This window comes from Mya arenaria, chromosome 7 (assembly GCF_026914265.1).
Source record: "Mya arenaria isolate MELC-2E11 chromosome 7, ASM2691426v1".
NCBI classification, from domain to species: domain Eukaryota; kingdom Metazoa; phylum Mollusca; class Bivalvia; order Myida; family Myidae; genus Mya; species Mya arenaria.
In genome coordinates this window covers 70,763,029-70,778,762 of record NC_069128.1, presented here as the reverse complement: position 1 = coordinate 70,778,762, position 15,734 = coordinate 70,763,029, and the positions used below count along the sequence as shown (strand labels likewise).

At 40.2% G+C, this 15,734-nt stretch overlaps 2 protein-coding genes across 3 annotated transcripts in view; one reads left to right on the top strand and one right to left on the bottom strand.

Moving 5' to 3' along the window:
• The window catches only part of LOC128240487 (uncharacterized), a 77,297-nt gene that overhangs the window by 23,960 nt on the left and 37,603 nt on the right, over nucleotides 1-15,734 (top strand). The gene's annotated exons all lie outside the window — the stretch shown is intronic.
• On the bottom strand, nucleotides 7,083-15,290 carry LOC128240488 (uncharacterized). The gene is made up of 5 exons (XM_052957138.1): nucleotides 15,176-15,290; nucleotides 12,965-13,167; nucleotides 12,472-12,648; nucleotides 10,894-11,001; nucleotides 7,083-7,312 (listed from the first exon to the last, which is right to left on the bottom strand). Exons 1-5 carry the CDS (start codon nucleotides 15,197-15,199, stop codon nucleotides 7,150-7,152), a joined length of 675 nt encoding a protein of 224 aa, XP_052813098.1. The 5' UTR covers nucleotides 15,200-15,290; the 3' UTR covers nucleotides 7,083-7,149.

The window sequence follows — 15,734 nt, the reverse complement described above, 5'->3', positions numbered from 1 at the left end:
TTCGGTGGAATAGTGCATTGTCTGACACATTCGGTGGAATAGTGCGTTGTCTAACATATTCGGTGGAAGTGTGCGTTGTCTGACACATTTCGGCGGAATATGGTGATTTCTGACACATTCCGGCGGAATAGGGTGATGTCTGACACATTTCGGTGGAATAGGGTGATGTCTGACACATTTCGGTGGAATAGTGCATTTTCTGACATATTAGGTGGACTAGTGCGTTGTCTGACACATTCGGTGGAATAGGGCGTTGTCTAACATATTCGGTGGAATAGTGCGTTGTCTAACATATTCGGTGGAATAGTGCATTGTCTGACATATTCGGTGGAATAGTGCGTTGTCTAACATATTCGGTGGACTAGTGCGTTGTCTAACATATTCGGTGGAATAGTGCATTGTCTGACATATTCGGTGGAAGTGTGCGTTGTCTAACATATTCGGTGGAAGTGTGCGTTGTCTGACACATTTCGGCGGAATATGGTGATTTCTGACACATTCCGGCGGAATAGAGTGATGTCTGACACATTTCGGTGGAATAGGGTGATGTCTGACACATTTCGGTGGAATAGTGCATTTTCTGACATATTAGGTGGACTAGTGCGTTGTCTGACACATTCGGTGGAATAGGGCGTTGTCTAACATATTCGGTGGAATAGTGCGTTGTCTAACATATTCGGTGGAATAGTGCATTGTCTGACATATTCGGTGGAATAGTGCATTGTCTAACATATTCGGTGGAATAGTGCGTTGTCTGACACATTCGGTGGAATAGTGCATTGTCTAACATATTCGGTGGAATAGTGCGTTGTCTGACACATTCGGTTGAATAGTGCGTTGTCTAACATATTCGGTGGAATAGTGCATTGTCTGACATATTCGGTGGAATAGTGCGTTGTCTAACATATTCGGTGGAATTGCGCATTGTCTGACACATTCGGTGGAATAGGGTGATGTCTGACACATTTCGGCAGAATATGATGATTTCTGACACATTCCGGCGGAATAGGGTGATGTCTGACACATTCCGGTGGAATAGGGTGATGTCTGACAAATTTCGGTGGAATAGTGCGTTGTCTGACATATTTCGGCTGAATAGGGCATTGCAATTGTCTGACACATTTCGGTAGAATAGGGTGATTGATGCCTGACACATTTTGGCGGAATAGGGTGATGTCTGACACATTTCGGTGGAATATGGTGATGTTTGATACATTTCGGTAAAATAGAGTGATGTCTGATACATTTCGGTGGAATATGGTGATGTCTGATGTCTGATACATTTTGGCGGAATAGGGTGATGTCTGACACATTTCGGTGGAATATGGTGATGTCTGATACATTTCGGTAAAATAGAGTGATGTCTGATACATTTCGGTGGAATAGGGTGATGTCTGATGTCTGATACATTTCGGTGGAATAGGGTGATGTCTGATACATTTCGGTGGAATAGGGTGATGTCTGACACATTTTGGCGGAATAGGGTGATGTCTGATACATTTCGGTGGAATAGGGTGATGTCTGACGCATTTAGGTGGAATATGGTGATGTCTGACAATTGTCGGTGGAATAGGGTGATGTCTGACACATTTCGGTGCAATATGGTGATGTCTGACACATTTCGGTGGAATAGGGTGATGTCTGTTACATTTCGGTGGAATATGGTGATGTCTGATACATTTCGGTGGAATAGGGCGATGTCTGATACATTTCGGTAGACTAGGGTGATATATGATACATTTCGGTGGAATAGGGTGATGTCTGACACATTTTGGCGGAATAGGTGATGTCTGATACATTTCGGTGGAATAGGGTGATGTCTGATGTCTGATACATTTCGATGGAATAAGAAGATGTCTGTTACATTTCGGTGGAATATGGTGATGTCTGATACATTTCGGTGGAATATGGTGATGTCTGAAACATTTCGGTGGACTAGGGTGATGCCTGATACATTTCGGTGGAATAGGGTGTTGTCTGACACATTTTGGTTGAATAGGGTGATGTCTGATACATCTCGGTGGAATAGGGTGATGTCTGAGGCATTTTGGTGGAATAGGGTGATGTCTGATATCTGAGACATTTCGATGGAATATGGTGATGTCTGATTCATTTCGTAGGAATAGGGTGATGTCTGATGTCTGATGTCTGACACATTTCTGTGGAATAGGGTGATGTTTGATATCTGACACATTTCGGTGCAATATGGTGATGTCTGATGCATTTCGGTGGAATAGGGTGATGTCTGACACATTTCGGTGGAATATGGTGATGTCTGACAATTGTCGGTGGAATAGGGTGATGTCTGACACATTTCGGTGCAATATGGTGATGTCTGACACATTTCGGTGGAATAGGGTGATGTTTGATGTCTGACACATTTCGGTGGAATAGGGTGATGTCTGATGTCTGATACATTTCGGTGGAATAGGGTGATGTCTGATATCTGACACAGTTCGGTGGAATATGGCGATGTCTGATACATTTCTGTGGAATAGGGTGATGTCTGACACATTTAGGTGGAATAGGGTGATGTCTTACATTTTTCGGTGGAATATGGTGATGTCTGACACATTTCGATGGAATATGGTGATGTCTGATGTCTGAATCATTTCGGTGGAATAGGGTGATGTCTGATGTCTGACACATTTCGGTGGAATATGGTGTTGTCTGACGCATTTCGGGGGAATAGGGTGATGTCTGACATATTTCGGTGGAATAAGGCGTTGTCTGACACATTTTGGCGGAATAGGAGATTGACTGTCACATTTTGGCGGTATAGGGCGTTGACTGTCACATTTCGGCGGAATAGGGCGTTGACTGTCACATTTCGGCGGAATAGGGCGTTGACTGACACATTTCGACGGAATAGGGCGTTGACTGTCACATTTCGGCGGAAAAGGGGGTTGACTGTCATATTTCGGCGGAATAAGGCGTTGACGGACACATTTCGGCGAAATAGGGTGTTGACTGACACCTTTTTTGTGGAATAGGGCGTTGACTGACACATTTCGGCGGAATAGGGCGTTGACTGACACATTTTGGCGGAATATGGTGTTGACTGACACATTTCGGCGGAATAGTGCGTTGACGGACACATTTAGGCGAAATAGGGCGTTGACGGACACATTTCGGAGTAATAGGGCTTTGACTGACACATTAAGGCGGAGTAGGGCGTTGACTTATATTTTTCGGTGAAACAGGGTAATCTCGGACATATTTCGGCGGATAGGGCGTTGACTTACTCATTTTGGCGGAATAGGGCGTTGACTTGCACATTTTGGCGGAATAGGGCGTTGATTTACACATTTTGGCGGAATAGGGCGTTGACTTGCACATTTTGGCGGAATAGGGCGTTGACTTGCACATTTTGGCGGATTGGGCCTTGACTTACACATTATAGCGGAATGGGGCGTTGACTGTCACATTTCGGCGGAATAGGAGGTTGACTGTCACATTTCGGCGGAATATGAGGTTGACTGTCACATTTCGGCGGAATAGGAGGTAATCTGTCACATTTCGACGGAATAGGAGGTTGACTGTCACATTTCGGCGGAATAGGAGGTTATCTGTCACATTTCGACGGAATAGGAGGTTGACTGTCACATTTCGGCGGAATAGGGCGTTGACTCTCACATTTCGGCGGAATAGGAGGTTGACTGTCACATTTCGGCGGAATAGGAGGTTGTCTGTCACATTTCGGCGGAATAGGAGGTTGTCTGTCACAATTGGACTTTTAAAACAAAATCTAACCGTGAAGGAATTAAATCAACTTTGAAGCCAATCAAGAACGGGGATTCAAACAGGAGATGCTACCTTTATTGATAAACAGAACAGAACAGAACAGAATGGTTTTGTTTTCAAGTTAAGCATATATAGCTCATCGTTATAAACACAAAAATAAATGTACATAATACATATTGCTTGCATGAAAAAAAAAATGAATAATTTTGCAATATATTATTTACAATCCAGTTATACAATACAGCGAAATCTTTTTTACAGCTTATGTAACAGCAGTGAATGTGAGAAGGTCTTTAGTGTTTATATATTCAAGTCTCTTATTTTAAAAGCTTTGGTACAGACAATAGCTAATCTTACTTAACATAGATTTATTGTCAGGATTAAGTAATGATTTAATTTTTACTATTCTATGATTTCTGATATAATATCTAGTAACGATTTTACAAAATTGTCAGAAACATACTGTATTCTTTTCAGAAACCGTTCCGACAAAACATCAACTACTAGAACTTCATTTTATTTATACTGAAAAATATGGAAAACCCATTCATAGTACGTTGAATTTATAACTTGATTTCAGAATTGTAATTGTATGAATTATCACGTAAACGCAGTACATTAAACTGGAAATAATCAAGGGACTCATATACTTTAAAGTGACACACTTATTCAAAATCAATACATACACATGTAAAACAAACATAAATTTTGAGTGATACACCCTCAACTACTTAACTAAATAGTGCAGTTATGTAAAATATTAATTACTATAAACAATAGTATTACTGTGTATTTATTAGCTGTAAGGGCAAAAATATGTTAAATGATTGGTGAAAGTTAAAAGATTTACTGCGATTTACTATGGTCTCCTAAGGTAGAAATACCGTATTTTCTGCACATCTTTTAAATTAAACACGGTATCATTCATAAGAACCATTATTTTCGACATTTGTTCATCCTTTTGGGTATACTAAAACAATTCTATTAAATGTGTTAAGTATTATTTGGGAGTAATAGTGCATCTTTAAGAAACACTATTATGAGATATTTTTTCATTTACATGTATCACGTCTAAATCGCTGTATTATGCATTGTAACGCCGCATAGCGGCATCGCCGCATACACGTGTTGTTTTTTTCGTTTATGAGGTGATTTTCAACGCATAAACAGGGCAACCACGTTTATGCGGCGACGCTCAACGCATAAAGCAGAAATTGCTTATATGGGGTGCAACTGTGCCTTTTTGCCACATAAAGAGGATTAACCTAACCATTTATTATAAAGCTAAAAAATATTTTAGCAAAGACGATGGTGATGACGTTGATGATGATGATGATGATGATGATGATGATGATGATGATTGATGATAATGATGATGATGATGTTGATGATGATGATGATGATGATGATGATGATGATGATGATGATGATGATGATGATGATGATGATGATGATGATGATGATGATGATGATGATGATGATGATGATGATGATAATGATGATGATAGTTGTGGGGATGATGATGGTGGTAGTGGTTGTGATTGTGATGATGTTGTTGATTATGGTGATGATTACGATAAGGGCGTTGCATATTACTGTAATTTTAAAGAAGTCCATGATGACCCTATTAATAGTTTCAAATGACGTTGAAAGTATGTAGTTAGCGTCCTAGCGGCCTGGCGGCCTAAAATGATATCCTATTTTCTTATAAAACAAATAAATATTAACTGAGTATTAAGCACACACTATCACTATTAAGTCGAACAAGCAGTCAGCTTTTCAAAGCATGTGAACATGCCTCTTCTACTATATATATATATATATATATATATATATATATATATATATATATATATATATATATATATATATATATATATATATTCTCTGTGTTTATGCCCAAATTATCACTCTTAAGCAATTATAAACCTTTATCGATCGAGCACTTCAGCGGCCTAGCGGCGTGAAGTTAGCGGCTTGGCGGCCTGGCGGCCTAGCAGCCTAAAATGGTATGTATACATGCGTTTTCTTCCAAAACAATGATAAATCTATGGTTCAACAATTTTGCTAAATACAAAAAATAAAAATGCTGATATTCGCTATAATGGATTTTTTAGGCAGCTTGGTCGAGTTTTGGGCGAAATGCGGACATTCGTTAAAGGATGGTGATTTGTGATAGAAACCATAACTTTGTCATTTTTTAGAGAAGGAAAGGCATGTATAAATGGTTTATATGAGAAACCAATTTTAGGCCGCTAGGCCGCTGAACTGCTTGATCGACTATTTTGAAAAAAAAGTTAGTTGCGAAAGTGTGATTATTTGTGCATAAAACAGTAAATATATCATTGTTTTCGAAGAACAGGCATGTTTAATGCTTTAAAATAGCTGACTACTTTATCGACATTTTTGAAAAAAAAATGTTGATAATAGCTTCAATGTGTTAATTTGTGCATACAAACAGTTACTATGTCATTGTTTTAAGAGAGAATGCATGTATACATGCTTTGAAATAGGATTCAGTTTTAGGCCGCTAGGCCGCCAACTTCACGCCGCTAGGCCGCCAGGTCGCTAACTTTAAGTTGCTAGGCCGTTAACTTCACGCCGCTAGGCCGATAACTTCACACCGCTAGGCCGATAACTTCACGCCGCTAGGCCGCTAGGCCGCTAGGACGCATGACCGCTTACTTCACGTACATGTTGACGATTCAGTCATAGGACGATTCAGTTTTTTGAATGTCCCTAATGACGGTTTTGTGCTTTGTCGTAACATTTATTCCATCCTTTAGTCGGGTTAAACGTCATTTCAAACGTTTTCGCAGAAAGATCAATTGGTTTGGTTCATTCGAAGCTCCTCGGGCATTTTTATCGAAAACAACCTCGGATGTGTTTGGAAGGTTTACATATTCAAAAAGTGGTACGTTTAAGTCCGCTGCAATTAGATCGCGTAGTAATTCTATTTAGCAGTTTAACTTTATGACTTAAATCTTGGGAATCTTTATTATGTTTGCAATAATACACTTCACTGGCAATCAATTTAAACTTAGATCAACAAATACAACTATAAAACACTACATTTAATTAGTGATATAATTAAAAAAAAATACGAACTACTTCAACTGATGTACCGGCATACATCCGAGGTTGTTTTCGATAAAAATGGCCGAGGAGCTCCGAATGATGCATTTGCTCCAAACTCTGCGCGGTTGTGACGGATACGTGCTTTCAAATCGAATTCCACGTAATACAGGCCAGCCGAAAGGATTCCTATTTTATAGAACCTCTTGTCATTGTCCGCAGTAAGAATTTTTGTATGAAATAAAGCAAGGAAAACTATAATATTGAAAAAGAAGAATGAATTCATTTTATTGAACGAGCTAACAACAAATAAGCTAGTCAGTTGTTATTTCATACCAAATTTTGTTTACAATCGGAACTTTTGCATGAACAGTACGTAGGTATTTCAAACGGGAAAAATCCAAATTTGTTTGTTTTATAGTTGTAGGCGAATAGATATGTGACACTCTTCTGCTGTTGACAGTATTTGCACCTCTTTGTATGCGGACCATTTCTGAAAATAAAACCAACATGAACTGTTCCATAGGTGTAGGCAACTATCTTACTCCTGTTCACATGTTTGCACCTCCGTGATGACAGAATATATATACAAGGAAGGAGGTAGGGGGGGGGGGGTCTTCAACAGTGTCAGAGCGTGGATGTTTTGGACTATGAAATAAATCAAAAGCTACACAGGAATTAAAAAAATAAAGTTAAATAAGCATTGTTTAAAAATATCATCTTCAGATTATATCTGATACATAATGAAAACGTGCAGCATGATTTTATAAATAAAAATTGAAATAAATAAAAAAAAATCTATAAATTTAAAAAAAAATCCAAAATCTAACGTTTTAGGCTCAGCCTACACATAATACATATACTATTTCCTTGGTAATCTATAAATTTGCTAGTTTGAAATTTGTAAAGCTGCACTCTCACAGATTTACCGTTTTTTCAACTTTTTTTATTTGTTGTCTTGGAAAGAGCAAATTTTGCGTAAATATCTCCAAACCAATAATAAAAGATTGCTGACAGAAGATCAGATCGCAGATTTTCATACTTCTGTTCGATAATAATGTTTTATGGCTTAAACCATTACTAAAGGTTTAAGAAAAATGCATAAAACATCAGTTTTTGTTCTTAAATATAAAAATCTGCGATCTATTTTTTTTGTCAACTGGTTTTCATAAATTTTCGCAAAAATTGGCTCGTTTCAAGACCAAAAAAAAAGAAAGAAAAAAAGTTGTCAAAACGTTCAATCTGTGAGAGTGCAGCTTTAACATCAACGCTGTCCTATTTTTGTTGCTGTTCTTTTTTTTCATTGGTCGTCGGTGTGTGGCTGTTCTGTATAACATAGAAAATGGTTTATATAATATGAAAACAACATGCCAGGGTAACATGGAATATTAACTGATGGTTAAACTTAACATCTCTCAATAATATTAAGGTATACCTATTTACCGGAGGTTCTTTAACAGATAATAACCGTTTAATTGTTGCATTTTAGTCGTTTCATTTCAACAATTTCATAATAATAATGTTAATAATTTCTATACAATACGATACATGTTGTTACATCGTTTTAAATAATTCTTTATAAGATAAGAATGTGTTCGTTAAATATTGAAGGTGATTATTGATATCAGCCAGCGTTGGTTTATACACAGGAAACAGACTCATTAGTGGTTGATTTCAGTCAGCGCTGGTTTATACCAAGAGAACGGACTCATTGGTGGTTGAGATCAGTCAGCGCTGGTTTATACACAGGAAACGGACTCATTGGTTGTTAAGATCAGCCAGCGCTGGTTTATACCCAAGGAACAGACTCATTGGTTGTTAAGATCAGCCAGCGCTAATTATACCCAGGGAACAGACTCATTGGTTGTTAAGATCAGCCAGCGCTGGTTTATACCCAAGGAACAGACTCATTGGTTGTTAAGATCAGCCAGCGCTGGTTTATACCCAGGGAACAGACTCATTGGTTGTTAAGATCAGCCAGCGCTGGTTTATACCCAGGGAACAGACTCATTGGTTGTTGAGATCAGCCAGCGCTGGTTTATACCCAGGGAACAGACTCATTGGTTGTTGAGATCAGCCAGCGCTGGTTTATACCCAGGGAACAGACTCATTGGTGGTTGAGATCAGCCAGCGCTGGTTTATACCCAGGGAACAGACTCATTGGTGGTTGAGATCAGCCAGCGCTGGTTTATACACAAGGAACAGACTCATTGGTGGTTGAGATCAGCCAGCGCTGGTTTATACCCAGGGAACAGACTCATTGGCGGTTGAGATCAGCCAGCGCTGGTTTATACCCAGGAAACACTACTCGATGGTGGTTGAGATCAGCCAGCGCTGGTTCATACCCAGGGAACGGACTCATTGGTGGTTGAGATCAGTCAGCGCTGGTTTATACCAAGGGAACGGACTCATTGGTGGTTGAGATCAGCCAGCGCTGGTTCATACCCAGGGAACGGACTCATTGGTCGTTGAGATCAGCCAGCGCTGGTTTATACCCAGGGAACAGACTCATTGGTGGTTGAGATCAGCCAGCGCTGGTTTATACCCAAGGAACGGACTCATTGGTTGTTGAGATCAGCCAGCGCTGGTTTATACCCAAGGAACGGACTCATTGGTTGTTGAGATCAGCCAGCGCTGGTTTATACCCAAGGAACAGACTCATTGGTGGTTGAGATCAGCCAGCGCTGGTTTATACCCAAGGAACGGACTCATTGGTTGTTAAGATCATCCAGCGCTGGTTTATACCCAAGGAACGGACTCATTGGTTGTTGCGATCAGCCAGCGCTGGTTTATACCCAAGGAACGGACTCGATGGTGGTTGAGATCAGCCAGCGCTGCTTTATACCCAGGGAACGGACTCATTGGTTGTTAAGATCAGCCAGCGCTGGTTTATACCCAAGGAACGGACTCGATGGTGGTTGAGATCAGCCAGCGCTGGTTTATACCCAGGGAACAGACTCATTGGTGGTTGAGATCAGCCAGCGCTGGTTTATACCCAGGGAACGGACTCATTGGTTGTTAAGATCAGCCAGCGCTGGTTTATACCCAAGGAACGGACTAGATGGTGACTGATATCAGCTAGCGCTGGTTTATACCCAGGGAACGGACTCATTGGTGGTTGAGATCAGCCAGCGCTGGTTTATACCCAAGGAACGGACTAGATGGTGATTGATATCAGCCAGCGCTGGTTTATACCCAGGGAACAGACTCATTGGTGGTTGAGATCAGCCAGCGCTGGTTTATACCCAAGGAACGGACTCATTGGTGGTTGATATCAGCCAGCGCTGGTTTATACCCAAGGAACAGACTCATTGGTGGTTGAGATCAGCCAGCGCTGGTTTATACCCAGGGAACGGACTAGATGGTGATTGATATCAGCCAGCGCTGGTTTATACCCAGGGAACAGACTCATTGGTGGTTGAGATCAGCCAGCGCTGGTTTATACCCAAGGAACGGACTCATTGGTGGTTGAGATCAGCCAGCGCTGGTTTATACCCAAGGAACGGACTAGATGGTGACTGATATCAGCTAGCGCTGGTTTATACCCAGGAAACGGATTCGATGGTGACTGATATCAGTTGGTGCTGGTTTATACCCAGGAAACGGATTCGATGGTGATTGATATCAGCTGGTGCTGGTTTATACCCAGGAAACGGACTCGATGTTGATTGATATCAGCCAGCGCTGGTTTATACCCAGGAAACGGATTCGATGGTGACTGATATCAGCTGGTGCTGGTTTATAACCGGGAAACTGACTAGATGGTGATTGATATCAGCTGGTGCTGGTTTATACCGAGGAAAAGGACTCGATGGTGATTGATATCAGCCAGCGCTGGTTTATACCCAGGAAACGGATTCGATGGTGACTGATATCAGCTGGTGCTGGTTTATAACCGGGAAACGGACTAGATGGTGATTGATATCAGCTGGTGCTGGTTTATAACCGGGAAACGGACTAGATGGTGATTGATATCAGCTGGTGCTGGTTTATACACAGGAAACGGACTCGATGGTGATTGATATCAGCTTTACACTATATTAGCAATCCAGTTAGAATAAATTAGTTACTTACCCACAACAACCAACTGTAAACAACTGCAGAATGTGGCATGGATTTCTGGACACGTTGTCTTGTTCCCTGTGCTTCTGTGTAACATTGTAAGGCACGATGCCTCTACACCTGAAGCAATTAACGCGAACACATGAATCCCATAACATATAGGGGTATTTTGAATAACTCTTATAGAGAAGTGGCGGAATTTACGCAATCAGAGCAAGGTATTGTGGTTCTATTGCCTCCTGAGAAACACAGCAGACTCACAAAATATTATTATCGCGGTGGTTCGTTTTTCAACTATTTCATGCCTATAGTCCGTATACCTAATCATAGCTGATATTCAATTAGTGTTGACATAGACAATACTATTCCAATGTAAACCACAATAATCGTGATGGTTCGTCATTCAACCATTGTCTTGCTTATTGTCCGTTTGTTTTTAATCAAAATTTAATATTAAATTAGTGGTTTAATTGACAATAATATTCAATGTTAACAACAGTAATCGTGACGAGTCTTTTATCAAGCATTTCGTGCCAATGATCCGTTTTTTAATCAAAATTTAATATTCAATTAGTGCTGTCATCGATGAAACTATTCCAATGTTAACTAAAGTAATTTCTATGTTTTTTTCACGGATTTCATGGCAATGGTTCGTTCATTTATTAATAGTTTAATGTTTATGTTGGATGCCTTTAGTGGTATTTCTGTAATTCAGCGGCAAATTGGACAACAAGTTCTAAGTTACAAATTGAGCAGTTGTCCGTAATTTAATTATCGGCTAGTTTGCGTATTCAGATATTTTGATAAGTTTATAGTTTATATTTGACCAATTAATGAAAAATTTGGCTAACATTTTTTTTTGATTGGTTAAATAGTTTATATTTGATAACTATTGACCAATCAATGAATGTTTGGGCTAACATTATTCCTACCAAAGGATAAACCAGTTTTATATAGTAGGCTGCAGGTTTACAAATATAAGATGAAAGCGCCACAATACAGAGTGGATTAATCAACGAATATGTCCGCAAGCCGGTTTAGTTGTGATGATCCCAAAACGCGACCAGTTAAAAACTTAAAATCCACGAGGAAAGGACTATCAGCATAGAGTCTTTATTGTTTTATGGCACAGGGATATAATTCCAAGATGCTGTCAATATAATTATTCAAAGCCATTTTGTTTTCCGAATTCTACAATACAAGTTTGAAATAGGTTTAAAGCAATGACAATATGCAAAGATGAATCGTTCTTATTCCGTTAATGCACTTATAAAGGATTAGTTTAGTGAAGTAGCAAAAAACGAAGAAAAAATAACAAAATAAATCATATCAAAGTATAGTGGTACTGAATGAGACAGAATGACTTCAATCAGTGTAAAATTCCATTTTTACGTGCCACGAAGAATATTTTAATTATACAGCTTACATCAGTAACAAAATCAACTATGGCAGCGACGAATACATTTACTATTTTCAAATCCTACATTAGATCATAAGTATTGTGTATTTTATTTTACTACACCCTTCATTCGGAATTAGACTACTATTAATCTACAGTTTGCATTCGTTAGTTATCCAACATATATTTACGTTTCGCAGCACTCGTCCCTATCTCCTTGGCCAGAATGAGAACATCCTTCTCTCTTCTTTGGATCGCCAGACTCGGTGGCATTATATGCTTCTCCTAGAATCGGAAGTCCAGTGCTTGCCTTGTATACGTCAACAGTTGGAAATAACCCTCGATAAACGCGGTTCAGTTGTTTGTACCTGAAAATATTATAGAGACATGATTAAGATAGAGAACCTGTAGTCGATAAGGTGAAGTTGATAGCAAAAACAATGGTAATTATAATGCTTATATGGAGCAGGAAAAGGATTTGATGATGATGATGATGATGATGATGATGATGATGATGATGATGATGATGATGATGATGATGATGATGATGATGATGATGATTATGATAATTATGATAATTATGATAATTGATATTAAATTATGATAATCAATGATTATAATGACGAAGACGACAAAGACACTGACGATCACGCTGATGATGATGAATGAATGAAATGTACTTACGTAATCTGGAAGCTTCTGGACTCTGCACAGTAAATAAGGCGATCTTCTAGCATGTGTATTTGTGGATCATTATTATTGCCTGCACAGGTCTCTGTACGGAGTTTGTCAGCCTTCAACAAGCCACATCCCAGTTCCAGACTAAAATCGATCGTCTGTGCTTGTTCATGTTCCTGTACTAATAGGGTCAGGACCACGAGGGCTGCCTTGAATAAAGGATACAACTATTCATGACATTATTCTACACGACTATTGCTGACACAATTCAGCACAGACGCGATGGAATAGGTTGTAGTCCTAACGTGTGTTAAGGTAAGGATGCTGCTGAGAAGATAAAGACGTGATTATTGTTTTCTGAAATACCTTTGTGTTTATAACATTGAGTGGGTTTCATACAGATAGGCAAAAGCATCGAAAAGACAAAGGGCGTGCTAACGGCAATACATATTGGCAGTACTGCAAGTGTACAATACGAGTTTAAGCTTATTAAAAGTAAAATACATCATTCCCACTACATATAACTTATTTCCGTACAAATCATTTACCTTCCTATAATTTGGTTATTTGTATGTTGTAAGACGGTTCTTAAACCACATAATGATAAGTGTAAGTCTTTCAGCCTGTGTGTAAATCAACGTAAAAATAAATGTACCATTTCACTACCCACACTTGACAGGGTCGGGGACACCGATCCCCTGTGCCTGGTCACGTCTAACATTGACAGGGTTGGGGACACCGATCCCCTGTGCGTCGCCATATCCTAACATTGACTGGGTCGGGGACACCGTTCCCTTGTGCCTCAACATATCCTTACATTGACAGGGTCGGGGAAACTGATCCTCTGTGCCTCGCCATATCCTTACATTGACAGGGTCGGGGACACCGTTCCCCTGTGCCTCGCCATATCCTAACATTGACTGGGTCGGGAACACCGTTCCCCTGTGCCTCGCCATATCCTTACATTGACTGGGTCGAGGACATCGATTCCCTGTGCCTCGCCATATCCTAGCATTGACAGGGTCGGGGACACCGGTCCCCTGTGCCTGGTCATATCCTAAAACTGACAGGGTCGGGGACACCGATCCCCTGTGCCTGGTCATATCCTAACACAGCCAGGGTCGTGGACACTGATCCCATGTGCATGGCCATATCATAACACTGACAGGGTCGAGGACACTGTCGGAGACATATATCCCCTGTGATTTGCCATACCCTAGCATTGACAGTGTCAGGGACACAGATCCCCTATGCCTGGCCATATCCTAGCATTGGCAGGGAAGTGGACACTGATCCCATGTGCATGGCCGTATCCTAGGACTAACAGGGTTGAGGGCACTGATCCCATGTGCCTGGCCATATCCTAGCATTGACAGGGTCGGGGAAACTGATCCCATGTGCATGGCCATATCCTAGCACTGACAGGATCGGGGGCACTGATCCCATGTGCCTGGCCATATCCTAACATTGACAGGGTCGTGGGCACTGATCCCCTGTGCCTCGCCATATCCTAGCATTGACAGGGTCGGGGACACTGATCCCCTGTGCCTGGTCATACCCTAGCATTGACAGGGTCGGAGACACTGATCCCCTGTGCCTGGCTATATCCTAGCATTGACAGGGTTGGGGACACTGATCCCCTGTGCCTGACCATATCCTAACATTGACAGGGTCGGGAACACTGATCCCTTGTGCCTTTCCATATCCTAGCATTGACAGGGTCGGGGACACAGACACTCTATACCTGATCATACCAATAAATGATGTAATAACACCTTGGTACTGTATGTGAAACACGAGTTCACTGGAACACGAGTTCACTGGAGCACGAGCTCACTGGAACACTAGTTCACTGGAACACGAGTTTATTGGAACACGAGTCGACTGGAACACTAGTTCACTAGAACACGAGTTTATTGGAACACGAGTCCACTGGAACACTAGTTCACTGGAACACGAGCTCATTGGAACACGAGTTAACTGGAACACGAGCTCATTGGAACACGAGTGCTCTAGGGGTTTCACATAAGCTAATGTATTTTGTCATCTTCAAAACTGATAACGCTTTTGTGTTATTCTTCCACATACGTACATAAGTACGCAAAATGTAAGTTTAATACATGTTCATATGCTAAAATAATAAAGTAAATCTAATGAAATGTTATAACGTGCAATTTACAATCATGTTATCACAAATAAGTATGAAAACTTGGTTACCTTAAGGAAAATTCTCAAATGCATTGTAATTGTTTTATTCACTATTACTATGATACAAACTCACTATAACTTTTAAACAATTAAAGTAATTGATCGAATAGCCAATACACCTTCCATTCATATAATATCATATTATCTAAAAACTCTGTATCCGGTTTTAGCAACACAAGTTTTAAGTACATACGTATATTTACACCCTTTTAATGGAAATCAGGGGAGACACAAACAGGAAGTACTTAAATGGCAATATTATTCGAAATCAATACACACACACACACACGCACGCACGCACGCACGCACGCACGCACGCACGCACGCACGCACGCACGCACACACACACATACACACACACACACACATATATATATATATATATATATATATATATATATATATATATATATATATATATATATATATATATATATATATATATATATATATATATAACACAAACCTGCCTTCGTGAATCATCGCCTGTCCTCGTGATTCATCGCCTGTCTTCGTGAAGCATCGCCTGTCCTGGTGAATCATCGCCTGTCTTCGTGAATCAACGCCT

Excerpts from the sequence above, each read along its gene's own strand:
- LOC128240488 (XM_052957138.1), bottom strand. The coding sequence starts at position 15,199 with ATGCATTTGAGAATTTTCCTTAAG. Across the intron at positions 11,002-12,471 it reads AGGGACGAGTGCTGCGAAAC|GTGTAGAGGCATCGTGCCTT; the intron begins GTAAATATATGT and ends TAATTGCTTCAG. Across the intron at positions 7,313-10,893 it reads TTTACAGTTGGTTGTTGTGG|AAATGGTCCGCATACAAAGA; the intron begins GTAAGTAACTAA and ends TTTTATTTTCAG.